Genomic DNA, 19,175 nt, shown 5'->3' with positions numbered 1-19,175 from the left:
CTTTGTGGAGGAAATAGCGAAGTGGACCGTCCAAGCTCAAGAGCAAAGGTGGTTGGTGGGGCTACAAGCAAAGTGGAAGAAACTGGTACTCATCACGGAGGCTTTTCAAAAGGCTCTTACATGACTTTTTTAAAGGCTAGATATCACAATAGAGACAACCACGCGGACGAGGGTTTGGTTATCTGTGCTCAGAAGTACTTAGGGCATTTATTACTGAAAATGAGGACTTGGGGGACACCTGGGTGGCTCAGTCAGTAAAAGTGTCCGACCCTGGATTTCGGCTCGGGATTCACGGGATTAAGCCCTGCCTCAGGCTCTGCACTCACAGCACGGAGCCTGCTTGGGATTCTCTCCCTCCTCTCTCTGCCCCTCCCCCATTCTGTCTCTCAAAATAAACTTCAGAACAATAAGATACAATGATGACTCTGCCTGCATTCTACTCTAAAACAAAAACAAGAAAAGGCCCGGGAAATTCAATCCCCAAGGAAATACACAGTTCGTACAAGAACGTTAGCAAAGGAAATCACAGGGACCTCTGGCCCCGTGCCCTGCTCATCTGTGTGGCAAATGTGAGTGAGAAATGAGAATATATTCCTCTCGGGGCGCCCAATCAAAGGAGGGATCACACATGGGCGAGGGAGATCCTTCCAGGGCCAGACACCCAGCCTTGATGAATTCACAGCAAGAAGCTGTGGAGGCAGGTTTTCCAGCAGTTATGGACGGCTGCATCTTTTGCAATCCCATGTGGCTGTGATCCCATCCTGAGGACTAAGACTAAGTCACCACCGCCAGCCTGATGCCTTCCAGCTGCGTGAAGGCCCGGCCGTTTCTGTGCTTAAAGAACACAAGGTAGCAATTTAGAATCAGTTCCGTCAATAAAAACGCTGATATCTGCCTTTCTACGGGCAGTTACAGAAAACATCTGGTTGAGAAGGAACATTCTGGCCCAACTAGGAAAATCAAAGTATGAATGGATGGGGCATGTGAAAAAACTAACAATGACATCAATTCTACTTGTAAAATAAACTCACTCTAACATTCGGTCAGCAAACATTTTAACATGCCAGGCGCTGGGAACGGGACACAAAGGCAAAGGTACCACTCCCGACACTTGTATTAAGTGCTCAGCATGTGCCGAGCTGTTACAAATAGCGTCTGGAACAATTCTGTTGTTATCATAGTATGAGACAGGGTTTATCACTAGCCTCATTTTACAAAGGAGAAAGCAGAGATACAGAGAGGTATCTCGTCCAAGGTGATCAAGAAGTCAGTAAAAAAGGCTGAAATTTGAACCCAAGAAGCCCAGCTCCACCCTGACGGGTGTATAAGTAAAGAGGACAGAGGGAGGGAAGAAAAAGCTACAGTCTCAGTCTCAGAAGTTAGTGTCTGGGTAAAACTGATGGGGTCTTTAAGGGTGCACAGGAGTTTATCAGGGAAGAAAGGAGAAAAGTTCTTTCCAGACAGAGGGATTATAAATGCAAAGCACAGACATCAGCACTTATCAAGTAAAATTCTTTTAAAAGATGAAAACAAACTCCACTCCTATTTCTTAGGCAGGGAGATCCCATAGAGCTCCTAGAAAAACAACAGCTAGCAACAGTCTTAAAACATGTTTTGGTTTAGGGCACCTGAAGAAATGCTGTTGAATACAGTACAGTACTCCCTGTAGTTCATGCACACAACAGCAATAGCTGATAGCTTGTCAGTCCAAACCACACACGGGAACACGACTTAACAGAATGTGTTGCCAGAGATTTGGGCTCCCAAGTCCGTAGCACAGTACCAACAGGAAACCCTGAAACTAAATACCTCACCAAACCAGTCTGGCAACAAAGAGAAAAAAAGCTGGAAAGGGGGAGGGAGTACATGTTCCAGAAGGCCAAATTCTAACAGGCTGGCAGGTGCACTCCTCATTTATTTTTACAGTTTCAACAGACGAGCAGTGGCTTTGTTCACCAGAATACGGACACGTTCCCAAGACTTTGAAAGACAGGAATTTCCCCAACAAGAAAATAAGAGCTGTGCAATGAATTGGCAGTTCTAAACACGGCTATTCGGGAGGTTTATCTTTCCGTGAGACACTTCATGGTAATTCACATTCTCTGAACAATATTAAGATGAATAGAATTTAGTGAATCATATCACATAAATGATTAAATGATAGGTTACAGATGTTAATGTCATGAAGTTCCAGTCCCTCCAGCCAACAGGAACAACAGACGGATCGTCTCCACTTTAAAGACAGGTTATATTCCCAAAGTTTTGTTGTTAAGTTGGCTGTTTAGAGCAGTTTTCTTCCCCACCAACAATGCTACACGCGGTGGATGGTACATAAGACAGAACACAGAAAACCAAATCCAAACTGGGCTACTAGGTAGGTCTAAGGACCCCTGCCCACATAAGGCATAAGGATTCTGGAGGGAGGCGCAGTCCAACTTCTGGAGAGCCGGACATATTCCTCTCACTCGGCCTGCCTTGCGCACGAGAAACCCTCCACCTGCGCGTAACTGCTGCTAGTTCCCTAACCTCCAGCAGGAGTTGTATTTAAGGAGGAGGTTGGGGAGGAGGAGGAGGCAGGGGCTCAAGGAGAAGAAAAAAAAAAAAAAATCACAGAATCGTGGGGGTGAGGGCGTGAGAGCCAGGGTGCAGGGCTCCCGCTGATGCAAGAGGCAAAGGCTGCGGATTCTTCCTTCTCTGAGCGGCCCCCAGACACCCCTCAGACACCCTTATTTTCCTCCCCTGGATGGTGGGCCTCTGAAATTCCAGGGCTGTAGCCCGGTGGGTCTGGATCAGGGTTTTTCTACACCCCCTACACTTCCCACTCTTGAACACAGTCGTCCACTTCCCTACAGACATGAAAACACGTGTGTGGCTCTGATGATTTTTCTCAGGCTTTTTCTTGCCCGTACACTAGAGAAGGGGCACACACACGTGCACACACCAAGGAGAGAGGAATACATGTGGAGACGCATCCACAAGACCACAATTCTATCCAGTTCAAACAGATACACAGAGCATGTGTGTATTACATACATATATATATTTGTATAGGAAAGACCGTACGATTCAAGTGAACTGCGCACTGAGACCGCTCGCTACGTAGGCAGCGCATGTGTGAATGTAAAAGCTGGACAGCTCAAAACCAGAACGGGTCAGAGGAATGTGCTGCAGGTGGAGAGGGAGGTGTGGACCCTTGTCCTGCCACCTCACATCACTGAGAACAGGGAGAAGATGAACCTCCCAGTGCTGAAGCCCGCCCACACTCTGGAGTTCATGGAGACACCCCAACTTACTGGAACTTCAAATGCCTCCTGGGTGTCGTCCAGCATCTGGATTTTAATGGACATGAGTTTTCCTGAAGGTGTTGGGGGCGGCTTCTGTCCATGTTCCAAGGTACTGATCCCCGAATTCTCCGGGGCCCCCAGTCGCGATCCTGGACTTGGCCTCTGCTCTATTTCTCCCATGGTGAAAGCAGATTATAGATTATCTGCAGAAAGCAGTGAGAAGGAAAAATACATCAGAAGAGGACACTCATTTCAAGCACCTAAGGGGACATCTGTGGTCTCCGACCCTTCCTGGGATCCCTGGAACCACAGCTCGGTGGGCTCTCTGTCCCCTGCACAGCAATCACACGTGGGGAAGCTTCATACATTCACAAACAATAAGGTCACCTTCAACCAACCAAGGCATGCAAATAGTTGTGCATATTTTAACATATTTTCTAGTTTTACAGTCAGCTCTTATTCATACCATAGATTCAGTTGTTTTCAACATATTATCAGTGTCTGCAGCGAGCAAGGCACCACTTTTTACACATCTTGAGTCTGGACAGGAGATGATAAACAGTGCCTAAGCCATGCCATTAGCAACCATTAATTACCTTTTATGGACACACCAACATACTAAGTAATGTGGGTATTACAAAGATAAACAGATAAAACACATGGTGGCTCTCAAGTTTATAATCTGTCAAAGCTAAACATGCATCCACACAGGGGTCTTTCTCCTGATTTCTTCTCCTAATTCATTTCTTTCCTGCCATCCCCCCCCCATCGTTCCCCTTTTCCAGAAAAACCATTCTACATATAGTAGTATCAGCGACAACAACGTTATTTCCCTAAAAACAAAACCCAATCCTCTTTACAAAGAGCCGGCTCTTCTCCCGCCATACCCACCCCACCCTTCCCTACCCCACACCACCCTCCCCCTACTGCCTCGGTCTTGCCCCCAGGTCTTCACATGCATGGCTCGCTCTGGATGAGTGCTTTGCACTCCTTCTCCATCTGGAAACTTCTAGTCTAGCTTTCTGGAACTCAGTGCCATTATCACATCCCCGACACCTGGGCAGGGCTCAGGTACCGTATCCTCCTCGGTGTCCACGACTCTGTCAAGCGTCAGCATGGTGTTCAGTCTTATGTGCCTCTGCCTGATTACGTCCCCCATAACCTCATGACCACCCTAAAGCCGAAATCAAATCTTAGGTATCTTTGGATCTCAGCACCTACCTAGACACAGTGCGGGGTATAAAAAGTTCAACAATGACTGCTTGTTGACTGGCCCTGTCTGGACGTGAAGGGTCACAGAGCACAACGGGGTGCTTCCATCATGGAGAAGGCAGGAATGTCCTCAATCTGGTCTCTAATGTCAGGGAATACTTGGAAGGAGACAAGTACACAGAAGAAGACACTGCAGGAAAATGGAACGGCCCCAACAAAGCTATGGGACAGAAACGGGGAGGCAGATACGAAGAAGAGTAGGAATTAATGCTGGAAATGCGCTTGGAAAACAGGGTGGAACAAACTAGAAGGACTTCAGACACCTTGCTGACAAATACGGTCTTTCCCTGCAGTCAGCGGGGAGCCGCTGGAGAAGAAGGACATAAGAAAAGCAGAATTTTAGAAAAATGCATCTGAAGAAGATCTGTTCTACAGGCTGGAAAAAGATGGACGGTGGGGGCTGGGCAGGGGGTTATTCGGTGACAAAGCTACAGCAACAATCTGTGCCCAAGGGGATAACTTAGACAGTGGTGACAGAAGGGAAAACATGAAGCCATAAAACCCACTGTTCTGGAAAAATTACCCCGATGTTGTTAACAGTAAGCTGCCCAGAGGAGGATATAAAAGTAGAACAATGACCAGAAAATGTTCCATCAGGGCAGAAGGGAGGGAAGGTGTGAGTTTCACTGGGGGCATCATTCAGGGTTACAAAAGGCCAGCCAGGGACGTAAGGGGGAGGTGGAGCTGGGTTTGGACTGAGAGTTCAAGTCCATCTTACTGTGTAAGCAAAAGCCACAATGAAAGCAAATGGCGGAAGGTGGAGGGGAGGAGCCAACAAAGTAAAAACCGATGGCCCCATCATGAGGGTGGTCATGGGCTGAATACTGCTCCTCCAAAAATCTTACCCCCAGTATCTCAGAGTGTGACTGTATTTGAAGAAAGGGTCTTAAGAGAGGTGATTAATTTAAAATAAGGGCATTAAGATGAACCATAATCCAGTGTGACTGGTACCCTTATAAAAAGGGGAAAGCTGGACACAGACACCAGGGATGCTCGAGCACAGAGGAGAGGCCATGTGAGGGCACTTGGAGAACGCGGCCATCTGCCAGGCCAGGAGAAAGCCCTCAGGAGACCCCGACCCTGCCGACACCCTGGTCTGGACTCCCAGCCTCCAGAACTGTGAGGAAACACACTTCTGCTGTTTCACCCCCACCCCTAACCTGTGGTAGTTTGTTACAGCCGCCCTAACAAACTATACAAGGGTTCATGCAGAACCCGGAAAGAGGCACGGAAAGAACAACCTGGGGCACCAAGTGACTGCAACAGCTGCAGAAAGGGCACTGAGGGGGGGGGGGGTCACCTGTGGTGTGAGGTACAGACCTGAGTGCCATGTCTTACACATTTGAGATCATGCCACCCTTCAGCTCTTTTGTTCAGGAAAAACCATCCAGTTTGTAAATCTTACTTGGTAGGCTCTTCTCACCCAACTCCTGCTCATCCTCCTCTCGAAGAGTTGGGCCCCTAGAAGCTTCCAACAATATTCCATATGGAACCCCCTCCCCCCCTTCCTCACAGCAAAACCTGTGACACTCTCACTGTGACACCAAAGGCTGTCCTGGAGGTCAGCAAATCAGACACTATGGAGTCACCTCAACAACCTGGTCATTGACTCAAACCACCCTGGCCTAAAGAGATGTGTCCTTTGGACAGAGAAAGGGTCTGAAGACCACCTCCGAAATACCACTTACTAAGTATTTTTCCACAAACTCTCTACCAAAGTCTAAGAGTATTCTTTGTTTCTCTACAGTCCTTCAAGGTTGGGTGCTGTGGCAAGGCAATACCAGTTAAGGATGGACTTTTCTTTTTTGAATGCCCATGTAGGACTTCACAGATCTGTTCTGGAAGTACCTTTCCAATTTCTGCCCCAAGTAAGCTTTCCTTAAGACCCAAATTCTAATTTGTTTGTTGTGTGATCTGTGCTTTGCTTAATTCTATTAGTCTTGAGACATCTGACTGGACCAAGTTCATCTATAATGCCCTAAGCACAGGGCCTTATACCAAATGGAAACAGGTCGTCCGCTTGTTCAAGGCATCAGATGTGGGTGTATATATCTAATTAGTTATGAAATGAGTTGTGTTGAAAACAATCTTCACAAAGCAGGCAAAATTATTTTCGTATGTTTTCTGGTTGGGGTCTCATGGTTAAAAATAAATACAACCTCCAGAAACAACCGTGACATCAGCCCCATTAGCCTTCCCCATTCCCAGATTCCTCTCTGTACTTTTTCCTACTCTGGTTTTGATCCCTCCTTGCCTCTCGAAGCATCCTCTGCTGTCTGCCTCACTTCCCTGCACTCAGTCCATCAGGATGGACAGGACCTGTGCTCGATCACTCATGCTGGGCCTGGCCCCCTAGCCTCCTACTGCAGAGTCAGGGAGATGTGGCTCAGATGCCCAGGCATGGAGGTGAGGACAGGGAGGAAGGGGCCCATTCTCCCACGTCACCCCACCTCAAAGGTGCTGGGGTCCCTCCTTGCAAAAGCACTTCCTCTCTGTCCAGCCTGAGCAAAGGGCAAGGCCCCTCATCCCCTAAAACTAAATCTTCTCTCCCCCTCGGGCTCAAGATCCCCAGATGAATATGTATGGTCATTTTTAGCACCTTGGCATTTAAAAAATTAAATTCAGTTAGTTATTAACATATATTTAGTACCTTAAATTCCCTTTTCCTCAGTCTTCACAATGACCTCACGCCTGTATTATTTCCACTTCTGGTTATTGACATTTCAACAACGTAGTCATTCTTTCTGTTTTCCTAGCTGCATGAAGACTATTGCTGTACATGGAAAGTCCTGCTGAATTCAAATATAAATCCAGCCAAGTGGTCTGAATGGAGCATCCGAGGAATGTCACGGGAATATCCGAGGAATGCTGGCAACTCATAAATGGGTGAGCATGCTGATGCTAGCTATCAGAATCGGGGAGTCCGGTAACACGACACAGCCTTCTAGGTGAACACGTCCGGCAAACGTAAAAGCCTTTTGTTTATACAGATCAATCTGCGCTCTATTTGGCTTTACCTCCATAACTACCCCCCCGGCTTCTGCATTCCTTAAGGAATGGCCAAAGGAAAGGAAATTAACGTCTCTGTCCTTGTGATACATGATTAACTTAGCATGATCGTTCCAGACCTACAAGCAAAAAGCTGCTTGAGAAACGACTTTATTCATTAGCTCTATTTGAAAAGCTAGTTAAAAGGAAACAAGAACGACAACAAACACAGCAGTAAAATTGTTAACTGGCAGAGAAAAGATGAAAAAACTAGAGTTGCCCCAGCTTCAAGACTTCCTCTTGGAATGCACCCGAAAGCAAGCAGCAGGACACATGCAAATGCCAACTCCATCCCGGAGGGACTGAAGGACATTTGCAACTCCAAACCACAAACGGGGGTCAAGAGCTGCCAAACTGCCCTCAAGGTCAGACAGAGGAGAAGGAAAATGCTTGCAGAGGCTCCCCAAGCCTGCAGAGCTGTGTACCCTGGACAAGTATGGCATCCTGAGCAACGACAAAGCTAGCGAGAACTTTCTGGGCACAAGGGGGAGAGATGTGCAGGTTAGCACGGACAGCCACCCTGGACACCGCGGTGGGAGATCTCCTAAAGGTGGAGTGGACAGAAAACAGCAGAGGAAATGCACATTAGCAGGACATCACCAAGGGCACTGGGAACACGACCAGCCCAGCAAGCAGAGAAAAACAGAGGATGAAAAGATTATATATACATACATACACATACACCCTCAGGCCACAAGAGTTCCTACTAGCATGGGACACAGCCCTGTCTGCTGGCTCTCAGGAAGCTCCTACAAATAGCTAGTTCATAAAGAACTCACCAAACAACAAAGGACCTTTACTAAGATACTACAAGAAAGGGGAAAAAAAGTGAAAAAGATGGGCGTCCGGGTGGCTCGGCTGGACATCCAACTTCAGTTCAGGTCATGATCTCAAGGTTCCGGAGTTCAAGCCCCACATCAGGTTCTGCCCTTAGTGGTGCAGAGCCTGCTTGGGACTCTCTCTCCCTCTCTCTCTGCCCCTCCCCAACTCACACATGCTCTCTCTCTCTCTCTCTCTCTCTGAAAATAAATAAACTTTAAAAATGAAAGGACAAAGAATTCCAACTTTTCCCAAACACGTTGTCCTCACTTAACAAAACAATGAAATAACAGATTCCATAAACAAAAGCACAACAGGATTTACAAGAGTTCAGGGGAGTTATGGGAAAAATAAGGAAATAGAGCATGAGGGCAGACCTCAGGGGGATACCAGGATGAATAAAAACATCACTGCTATAGAACAGATGTCTAGGTTGCCCCCAAATTCATATGTTGAAACCGAACCCTGATGTGATGGTATAGGGGCCGGGGGTGTGTGTGTTGGGGGGGGTGGTTGGCAGGTGAGTATATGGTGAGGCTGGAGCCCTCGTGAGTGGATTCATACCCTTATGAAACGGGCTTCAGAGCCATAGTCCATCCCCTCTGCCATGCAAGGACCCAGTGGGAAGTCACCAGTCTATGAAGCAGGTGCCTTCTGGGGCACCTGTGTGGCTCAGTTGGTCATGATATCCCAGTTTGTGAGTTCGAGCCCATGTCAGGCTCTGTGCTGACAGCTCAGCGCCTGGAGCCTGCTTTGGATTCTGTGTCTCCCTCTCTCTCTTCCCTCCCCCACTCACACGAGAGCACGTGCACGCTCTCCTAAAATATTTAGAAAAAAATTTGAAGCAGGTGTCTTCGTGTTGACTTTCCCAGCCTCCAGAACTGTCAGAAATAAAGTCCTGCAGTTTATAAGCCACCCAGTCTACGGTACGGTTATAGCAGCACAAACAGACTAAAAGAATCACCAAAATGGAAGTGGCCAAAAGGAAACACACACAAGTGAAAATATGAGGGTCTTGAGGGTAAAGACTGAGAAAAGGGAGCAAAAGATTTAAAATGAAGTGAAAAGTGATAGCTGTGGAAGACAGAGGACATCCAGCTCACCCACAATCAACATCCCTGAAGAAAAAAAAAAATCAAATAATGGAACAAAACAAACAAAAGGGAAAGGTCTAATTCAGGAAAACATTCCAGAAATAAAAGGGGACTCTCCATAGTAAATGAACGTCTATTCCAGAGACAACAGGATGATCAACACCAAGACATCTGTATCATCGCTGATCTTCACAAATTAAGAAGGAATCACTCGGGGGCACCTGGGTGGCTCAGCCAGTTCGGCATCTGACTCTTGACTTTGGCTCAGGTTCTGATCTCTTCAGGAGACAAAGCCCCGCATCAGGCACTGTGCTGACAGTGTGGAGCCTGCTTGGGATTCTGTCTCCTTCTCTCCCCTCCTCCCTCACTAGGGTTCTCTCTCTCAAAATAAATAAGTAAATTTACAAAAAAAAAATTTTTTTTAAGGAATCATTTGGGCACATATGCATGTAAGTTCAAACAAAACACAAAGGGTCAAAGTTCAGGCTTGCAAACAGCAATATTTAATGCTTACATTATCAAAATGATCCTGAAATAAATAAAAGGAATCAAAACCTTAAAGCCAAATTTTCATCCAATAGAAGAGCCAAACACTATTTTTTTAAGGCTTATTTTACTTATTTTGAGACAGAGACAGCAAGCGTGGGAGAGGGGCAGAGAGAGAAGGAAGAAAGAATCCCAAGCAGGGTCCACACAGCACAGAGCCCAACTCGGAGTCGCATCCCATGAACCGTGAGATCAGGACCTGAGCCAAAATCAAGAGTTGGACGCCCAAACAACTGGGCCACCCAGGCACCCCGAGCCAAACTAAATTCTAAGTAGTCAAGAACTCAAAATATTATTGCCCAAGCCCTTCCAGAAGAAACTACTGGAAGGCTAGGCATCAGCAAAACAAGGGGCGAACGTGGTGAAACACTGGAAAGGATTACTGGTAAACTTTAAATCCAGGTATACCCTTAACAGGAAGGCTACAATAGTCGCAGAATATGGTTAACTCCTGACAACGCAGAAATACGAAGAAACTGGCAGAAGAAAGGGCCGCGATGTTTGAGAGGCATGGGAAATTAACTGTTAGCACAGGCTTTAAAACAGATAAAAGACTGGGGCGCCTGGGTGGCGCAGTCAGTTAAGCGTCCGACTTCAGCCAGGTCACAATCTCGCGGTCCGGTCCGTGAGTTCGGGTCCCGCGTCGGGCTCTGGGCTGATGGCTCAGAGCCTGGAGCCTGTTTCCGATTCTGTGTCTCCCTCTCTCTCTGCCCCTCCCCCGTTCATGCTCTGTCTCTCTCTGTCCCAAAAAAATAAATAAACGTTGAAAAAAAAAATTTAAAAAAAAAAAAACAGATAAAAGAAAATTTAAATCTCCAAAGGTATGCAAATGGTTAATAAGCACACAGAAGGATGTCCAACACCGTTAGTCATTAGGAAATGCAAAGGACATGGACTAGGAGACAGTGAATTTGGATATTTCACATCCACTGTGACAGACGGTAACAAATGTTACAGAGCGTGGATAAGCTGGAATTCTCCTATATTGCTGGTGGGAATATAAAAAAGTGCAGACACTTTGGAGAATATCTTGGTAATTTCTTTAAAATTTAATCAAAAATTTTGCATGCAAGCCAGCAACTGGGCTCCCCTAGGGAAGCCTAGGCGTCCTCCCCAAGGGGCAGGAAAACGGAAGTCCACGTACAGACTTGTACATATGCTAATGTTCGTAGCTGAATGAGCCAGCAGGTGGAAAAGAAACAAGTGCTCCGGAGCTGGTGAATGGATAAGCAACGTGGTGTATCCATACAGGGGACTGTTATTCACCAACAATACAGGACATGCTGACATATGCTACAACATGGATGAACCTCAAAAAACATTTTAAGTGAAAGAAGCCAGATGCAAAAGATTAGTAACAAATGACCCTTTTTGTAGGAAACATCCAGAAGAGGCAAATCTAGAAAGTGGTTTCCTGGAGCTCTGGAGAGGGGCTGGGCTGGCAGCAAAGGACCTGAGCGATGGAGATTTGGGGGGGGGAGGGGGAAGGAGGTGCTGGAAATGTTCTGAAATTAAATTGTGGTGACAGTCACACAACTCTGTAAATGTACGAAAAACCTGTGAGTTGCACACTGAAAACACATCAGTTATGTTGTGTAAATTATACCTCAATAAGCAGCATAAAAAATGTGCACAACTTGTAATGAGCAATGGCTGATTTATGGAATTGTTGAATCACTATATAGTACACCGGAAACTAATATAATGCCGTATGTTAACTGGAATTTAAAACTTTTTAAAGAGGTGTGTGCATCCACACGAATATCCTTGGGAACACACAGAACCTCTCTGGAAGGACAGAGTAGTGACTGGTAGGAGAGCAGGCTCCTGGTTAAGGACAGGACTGAAATGGATATTACCCATTCAGAAATACACAATTTTAGAGGCTCCTGGAGGGCTCAGTCAGTTAAGCGTCCAACTCTCGGTTTCAGTTCAGGTCGTGGTCATGGTTCGTGGGTTTGAGCCCCACGTCGGGCTTTGCACTGACGGTGTGGAGCCTGCTTGGGATTCTCTCCCAGCCCCCAACCCTCCCCCACTCACACTCGTGCCCTCTCTCCCTCTCTCAAAAATTTTAAAAAAAAGGAATAGAAAATTTTAAAAATTCCATCTACTAGGAGGACATCATCCTCACTCTCCTGGCCCTATTTAGAGCATGAAACCCAACGAGAAGACATCACTGTCAAGAAGGGTCACAATTCTCAAATCAAAACAGGATGACCAAGAGGAATTTTTTTCAAGAGTTTCTCCTTCCAGTTTTACATAGAAGCCACTTAAAAATGCTGGGTTAAGGGGTGCCTGGGTGGCTCAGTCAGCTCGGGTCACGATCTCACAGCTCATGAGTTTGAGCCCCGCGTCGGGCTCTGTGCTGACAGCTCAGAGCCTGGGACCCTGCTTTGGATTCTGTGTCTCCCTCTCTCTCCACTCCTCCCCCACTCATGCTCTGTCTCTCGCTCTCAAAAATAAATAAACATAAAAAAAAATTTTTTTTAAATGCTGGGTTAGGGCAAACTCACAGAAAACTGTTACTGAAAGGGAGGAGCCCAAGACGTGGATCCTAGAGCCCCCAAAGTACTTCTGCACACCTGCCACTGTGTGGGGACCAAAAGCAGCTGCAGACACTCGGGAGCACAGAGGGCACAGGGTGCATAACCCGGGCTCCGCTGGGTAACAAAGCCACCTTGTGCTCAATCCCCAGGGAGCCACCAGACAGGAGGGAGGGAGGAGCCACCCCAGAAAGGCTGGCGGCCAGGAGCAACTCAGGAACACAGTCGGCCAAGTTTGGCTTTTCACAGGGGCTTAGATAAGGGGTTTTGAGAAAAGTTCAAAAAACAGCTATCTATTCCAATAGATTTGCTCACTTCAAAAAAAAAAAAAAAAAGCGTGTAAGCAAAAGAAACAACTACGGATCAGCTGTTTTACATCAACCAGAGACTTCAAACAGGAGAGAGACTGCTTGGCCTTGTTTGATCATCTGGGAGGAGAGCAGGACATTAACCGGCTCCAAGCTGGGGGCCCCCCACCCCGATCCACCAGCGCGGTCAGGAAAACAGAACAAAGCCACATCAAGTACATAAATGTGATTTCTTCGCCGTCTTTCCTCTCCACCCTAGTAAAAAGTAATAAATTAAACAGGCTATCTTAAATACCTTTAAGTCTCCAGAAGGTACTTCAAGGAAAACGCGGAGCAGTTTTCTCATTTCATAGACGTTATTTCAAAAGTCTGGTTTTAACCTATCCCTTTTTACTCCAAAACCTGAGCCTGATCAATGCCACGTTAAATGTGACCATTCCTAGCCCGGCGCTTCACGATCCTCCCTCATTTCTCTAGGTGTGAATAAACATTTCCAATCCAGCTGGCCCCTGCGGGTCCACACGGCTACGTCCTCCTGACACTGAGCTGTTGCTGCTTGGTTTCTTCCTTCTCAAATATCGCCCTCTTGACCTGGCTCCAATGTCACCTCCTCCAGAAATCCTTCCCTGATATACTCTTTCAGGGGGAAAAAAGGAGCCTCACTTTCTTCTCTCCGGGGTTTTGCTTGTATTTCACTTGCTTTCCAGGCCTTTCTCCCCTTCGCCTGCGTTGCCAACTAGGTTACAAGTACAGAGGGGCTGCGTTACCTGGAAGCGAGACAGGCTCCTCCCGTCTCAGTGCAAGAGACCTCTCTGCCTCAGGGACTGTGAGAACTTCAGCCAGCGCATGCGCACATGTCCCTTCTAGATGACTACCCGGAAAACGCAAAGCCTACCATTTACTGCAGAGGGGCTTTTAAACCCGGTTGCAAATCAGCAGCAGCAGCAGCATCACCTGGGAGCTTGTAAGAAATGCAAATTCTGGGCCGCGTGGGTGGCTCATTCGGTTAAGTGTCCAACTTCCGCTCAGGTCATGATTTCACGGTCCGTGGGTTCAAGCACCATGGAGGGCTCTGTGCTGACGGCTCAGAGCCAGATTCTGTGTCTGCCTCTCTCCCGCTCATGCTGTCTCTCTAACTCTCTCAAAAATAAACATTAAAAAAAATTTTTTTTTTAAGAAATGCAGATCTATCCCAGCACTGGTCCACTGAATCCTAAAGGCTTGGGTGCCTTCCAGGGGATTCTCATGCGGGCTCTGGCCTGAGAACCACCGCTCCACCTCCCAAGGTCCCAATCAGGATCAGCTAAAATAAGTAAATTCACCTAACAACAACCTGGCAGTAACTTCACCAAGAAAACACCTGTCGACCGCGTTTCACAGGTGCACCTGCTGTAATGAGCGCCTGATTTTTTCAGTAGCTCTTGACACTTGGCATTTCTTTTCCAATCACCTTTTCACATATTTAAGACACTGCAATACTTCGTTTGCATTTTCACTGATTTGGTAGCACAGGTTTCCAGCATTAATTAGATAGGCAAAGACAAAAGCCTGTAGAAAGGAAGTGGAAGTAAAAGGTGCTGGGAACAGAAGTCTCTTTTTACCCTGGGGTGGGGGGAGGGGTGCGGAAAATCAAGAAGGGGGCGGATCTCTAATTAGTCCCGTGTCAATGACGTCAATTTCTCCATGACTTTGAGGGTACAAAATTAAACGTGAGCTCCCCTCCATGCTACCTCTAACGCAAAGGCCGGGGTAAATAAAATGTCAGGAGAAAGGCGGTCTTCTTGAAGAGAAAAAAAAAAAACAAAACAGGTTGCAGCCTCTTTCAATCCCCACATGTGACGCAGCTGCAGATGTCAACAGAGACTGTACTTTGTGGGCTGCCGTCAAGCTCACTCTACTTAAAACACATCATTCTCGTCCCCTTACTACAGAAGGTCCTCTTTCTTTGTCTCCAGCTGACACTGGTCAGCCTCTCCAAATATTTGTGGAAAACACCTGACCCTTGCCTAGCCCAGAGTGAGGGTGCAGTGTATTATTACTGGATCTGCTTACTCAGCGTCTCTGAAAATCACATTACTCTTCAGACTATCATTCCCGTGTCACGATCGTTGGGATCCTCACCGTTGAAGGCATTTATAAGGATCTAGTATGTTTCAGCAACTACACTCAGCACGACAGGGGACCCGAAGCCACAATACGGCACCGTACGGTTGGTCTTCATGGGATGTATTACCCATCAGGCAATAGAAAACAGGTACTCAGCGGTGAGGGTTGAAGGCAACGTGTTTGCTTCTGACCATAGGTATTATGTCAACTTTAAAAGCTACAGAAAGGTGTGGATAAGACACGCATTCTAGGCGGAGTTCATTCTGGCATTCAATAAACGTGCTTGCCATGTGCCGGGGGCCCTGCCAAAAGTGGGTACTAACAGAGGCAAGATGATAGTGAAAAGAAAAGGAGAAGAGCAGGTGTGAGGCAGATCCCAGTCGGCCTGAAGTAGGTCAAGGTGTAAGAGGTTCATCTGTGGATTAGAATGAGACACTAGGGTTTTTAAGACAGGGTGAGACCCGGGGCAGTTTTAAGAAAATACTCGACGGTGAGATGGGGGCTAGATTAGGTAGACCAGTCAGGAAATATCTGTAATGCCCTGTGCAAGAAAGGTCGTGACAGTGAGACTAGAGGGTAAGGAGGCGTATCTCAGGAATACTTTGGCATTAGGAATCTGTACAAATGGATGACAAATTAGAGGCAGGGAAGAAGATGATAACAGGGGAAATCGAGAACTCAGCTGCAAGTGGAGACGGAACAAGGGAAGGCCAAGAGGCCCAGCTGTGGCTGCCTGAGGGTGACTGCCGAGCATGGAGAAGCTAGCATGGCCAGCAATATTCTGAAGGGGACTGCTTCCATTTTCCTCAATGCTCACCATTCCTCAGCCCCCACTACCTCCTCTCAAAGGCTTCCTCCAAAGTTCCACTCTGGTAAGCTGAGTAGAGGGGCCTGAGGTTCAGGAAAAGGAAGAAGTCACCTGCACACGAGTCAGAGGTGACCCCGTGACAGCGGGTGGTAGGTATCAGAGAGGATGGGAAACGCACAAGAAGAAATAACCAAGACGGTAGCCCGGAGTGAAGGCCACGGTCAAGGGTGGGAAGAGGAGAGGACTTGGCGAAGGAATCCCAAGTTCTCGGAGTTGGAAGGGCTTCTGATGAACATTTAGGACAACCTTCTTCCTGATGGGTGAATCCCATATTTTTAAAAGAGCTGAGTCTGAAAATCCATTCTAAAATCACAGCAGAAAGCCAAGGAGGCAAGCGCATCAAGAACCAGAGGCTAAACCACAATGCTGGGTGTTGTCAGGGAAACACGGAAAATAAGGATTAAGAGAAGTTCATTCAGGGGCGCCTGGCTGGCTGAGTCGGTACAGCATGCGACTTTCGATCTCAGGGTGGTGATTCGAGCCCCGTGTTTGGGTGCAGAGATCGCTTTTAAAAAATTTATTTTAAAGAAGCTCATTCGTTAGATCTGGTATGATCAGGTAGTCACTGGTATGAAGAGAAAAAAATATCAATTGAGAAATGAAGGAAGAAGCCAGACTGATTATTAGTAATTGAGATAGCAAATGTATTAATCCGTTTTTTTTACTAGACTTTTTTTAGAGCTTTATGTTTCCAAGAAAATATAGAGGGCTCGTAAATACCCTCTCTCCTCACACAGTTTCCGATTATTAACATCTGCATTACTGTGAAAAATATTTGCATTTGTATTTGTATTTTCTGTCCACTGACGGACCAATACCAACACATTATTATTAACTCAAGTCCAGCGCAAGTGTACCTTTCGTGATAGGGGTCAAGGGCAAAATGTCATGCATCCACGATTATAATATCACACAGAATCATTTCTCTGCCCCCCAAGTCTCCTGTTCTCCATCTATTCATCCCTGCTCCCCTTCTCCATTGTATTCCCTGACAACCACTGGTCTTTTTACTGTCCACCCTTTAGCCTTTTCCAGAAAGTCATATGGCTGGAATCATACAATATGCAACCTTCCTGTCTGGCTTCTTTCACTAAACAATATGCGTTTGAGGTTCCTCCATGTTTTTTCACGGCTTGATGGCTCGTATCTTTTCACCACTGAATAATATTCCATTGTCTGCAGGCATCACGGCTTCTTTTAAAAAAAATTGTTTTAATGTTTATTTATTTTTGAGAGATAGAGAGACAGAGCACAAGTGGGGAAGGAGCAGACAGAGAAGGAGACACAGAATCCAAAGCAGGCTCCAGGCTCTGAGCCGTCAGTACGGAGCCCAACGCGGGGCTCAAACCCACAAACCGCGAGATCATGACCTGAGCCGAAGTCAGATGATTAAGGCACTGCAGCTTCTTTGTCCATTCCCTCAATGAAGCACATCGTGGTCGCTTCCAGTTTTAAGGCTACTCTGAAATGCTTTTCAGTTACAGAAGTGGGAGGGGGTAGATGTTACTTCCAAAGGGGGCTGGCTCAGCTTGGGGTGAGAAATAACCGCCAGTCCCGCTGTTTAGCGAGCAGACGTTGCCTGCCAATTTCTGGCGCAGTCAAGCCCACACCTTGGCAGGTAATGCAGAGGGTCCTATGAGATCACTCTCCTTCACTTCATGAGAAAATGACTGGACTGAATAAATTAGAAGAAAAAGTGTTTCTGGAAAGAGAAAGAAAGAAAGAAAGAAAGAAAGAAAGAAAGAAAGAAAGAAAGAAAGAGAGAAAGAAAGAGAGAAAGAGGGAGGGAGGAAGAAAGAAAGGAAGAGAGACAAAGACACAAAGGAAGAAAGAGAGAAAAGGTAAAGGGAAAGGGAAAAGGAAAAGGAAAAGAAAGGAGGGGTACCTGGGTGGCTCAGTCGGTTAAGCCCAGGACATGATCTCATGGTTTCGTGGGTTCGAGCCCCACGTCAGGCTCTGTACTGACAGCCCAGAGGCTGGAGCCTGCTTCAGATTCTGTGTTTCCCTCTCTCTCTGCCTCTCCCCCACTCACACTCTGTCTCTCCCTTTCTCTCTCTCTTTCAAAAATAAATAAACATTAGAAAAGAAATTTTTTTTAAAGAAAAGAGGACCAAGTATTTTCTTTAATAGACTACAAGGCATTAAGTTTGTGTTCAAATTTGGTCAAGACAGTCCCGATAGCTTCATTGTTAAATAAAGAAATTTTTAGTAAAAAAAATTAATTCACAATCTATTGTTCTCTCCTGAAGTTTCTCTGGAAATGATGCTTAAGAAAACAAAAATGCCAAAATTTAAATGCAGCCTGCATCTTGTGGAAAATTCTACTGACATCTATCCTACAGTGAGTAACAGCGTGCTTCATACCACTTTAAGAAAAAAAGAAACCATTTCCTAAAGCTTCCAAATCCCATGAATCAGAAATGACAGAGCTTCCCTTCAGGGTGGGAAAAGGAAAGCAATTTCTATTAAAGCCATTAAAGACTAGACTGTTAAATTGTCTCACAGTTCAATATTATTCAAGAAATAAACGAGGCAGTATTATCGCGGACCAAATGATATAGTAAAATTCAACAGAATTGCAAAGGGTATGTCACATCTTGGAACACTTCCCCCAGAATTAATCATTAATTAAAATAGTAAAATGCCAAGGGAAAAAAAAAATGTATGTAATAAAAAAGTGAAACCCCTTGTGAAAAATGAAAAATTTAAATGTCAGCCTGGTTAATAAATAAGGTATTTAACTATACAATACTGTCCATAAAAAAAAAAAATAATTGGAGCACCTGGGTGGCTCAGTCAGTTGAGCATCCGACTTCGGCTCAGGTCATGATCTCATGGTTCGTGGCTTCGAGCCCCGCATCAGGCTCTGTGGTAACAGCTCAGAGCCTGGAGCCTGCTTCGGATTCTGTCTCCCTCTCTTTCTGCCCCTCCCCTGCTCACAGTCTGTCTCTCTCTCTCTCAGAATTAAATAAACATTAAAAAAAACCTAATAATAAATAATAATAATAGTTAGGAGTAATAGTTTTTGCCTTGCATCGCTGAGAGGGAAGAAAAATGATATAGATACCATCAGATTGTTCACCGGATTCTAAATCCTAATTTTTGACATTTTGAGCACATCGTAAAATGAACTTGATCCTTCCTGGATTTTAGGCTTCTGATTCACGGATTGTGGAAAAAATATACAGGTATTATTTCAACTTAGCCAACACTTATATGGCTCTTTCTAGAACAGAGCAGGCATTATTCTAAGAGTTTTATAAATACTAACTTATTGAAGCTTCACC

General features: G+C 46.0%; 1 protein-coding gene across 3 annotated transcripts in view; it reads right to left on the bottom strand.

Annotated features, from left to right (window-relative positions):
- The window catches only part of FARP1 (FERM, ARH/RhoGEF and pleckstrin domain protein 1), a 299,936-nt gene that overhangs the window by 229,898 nt on the left and 50,863 nt on the right, over positions 1 to 19,175 (bottom strand). For all 3 annotated transcript variants that reach the window (XM_043581978.1, XM_043581968.1, XM_043581988.1), the window contains exon 2: positions 3,294 to 3,487. In XM_043581978.1, the coding sequence (XP_043437913.1) occupies positions 3,294 to 3,464 (171 nt within the window). In that variant the 5' untranslated portion in view covers positions 3,465 to 3,487. The remainder of the gene's footprint in view (positions 1 to 3,293; positions 3,488 to 19,175) is intronic.

The sequence above is a fragment of the Prionailurus bengalensis genome, chromosome A1 (assembly GCF_016509475.1).
Source record: "Prionailurus bengalensis isolate Pbe53 chromosome A1, Fcat_Pben_1.1_paternal_pri, whole genome shotgun sequence".
In the NCBI taxonomy this organism is placed as follows: Eukaryota; Metazoa; Chordata; class Mammalia; order Carnivora; family Felidae; genus Prionailurus; species Prionailurus bengalensis.
This window is presented reverse-complemented; position numbering and strand designations above follow the sequence as displayed.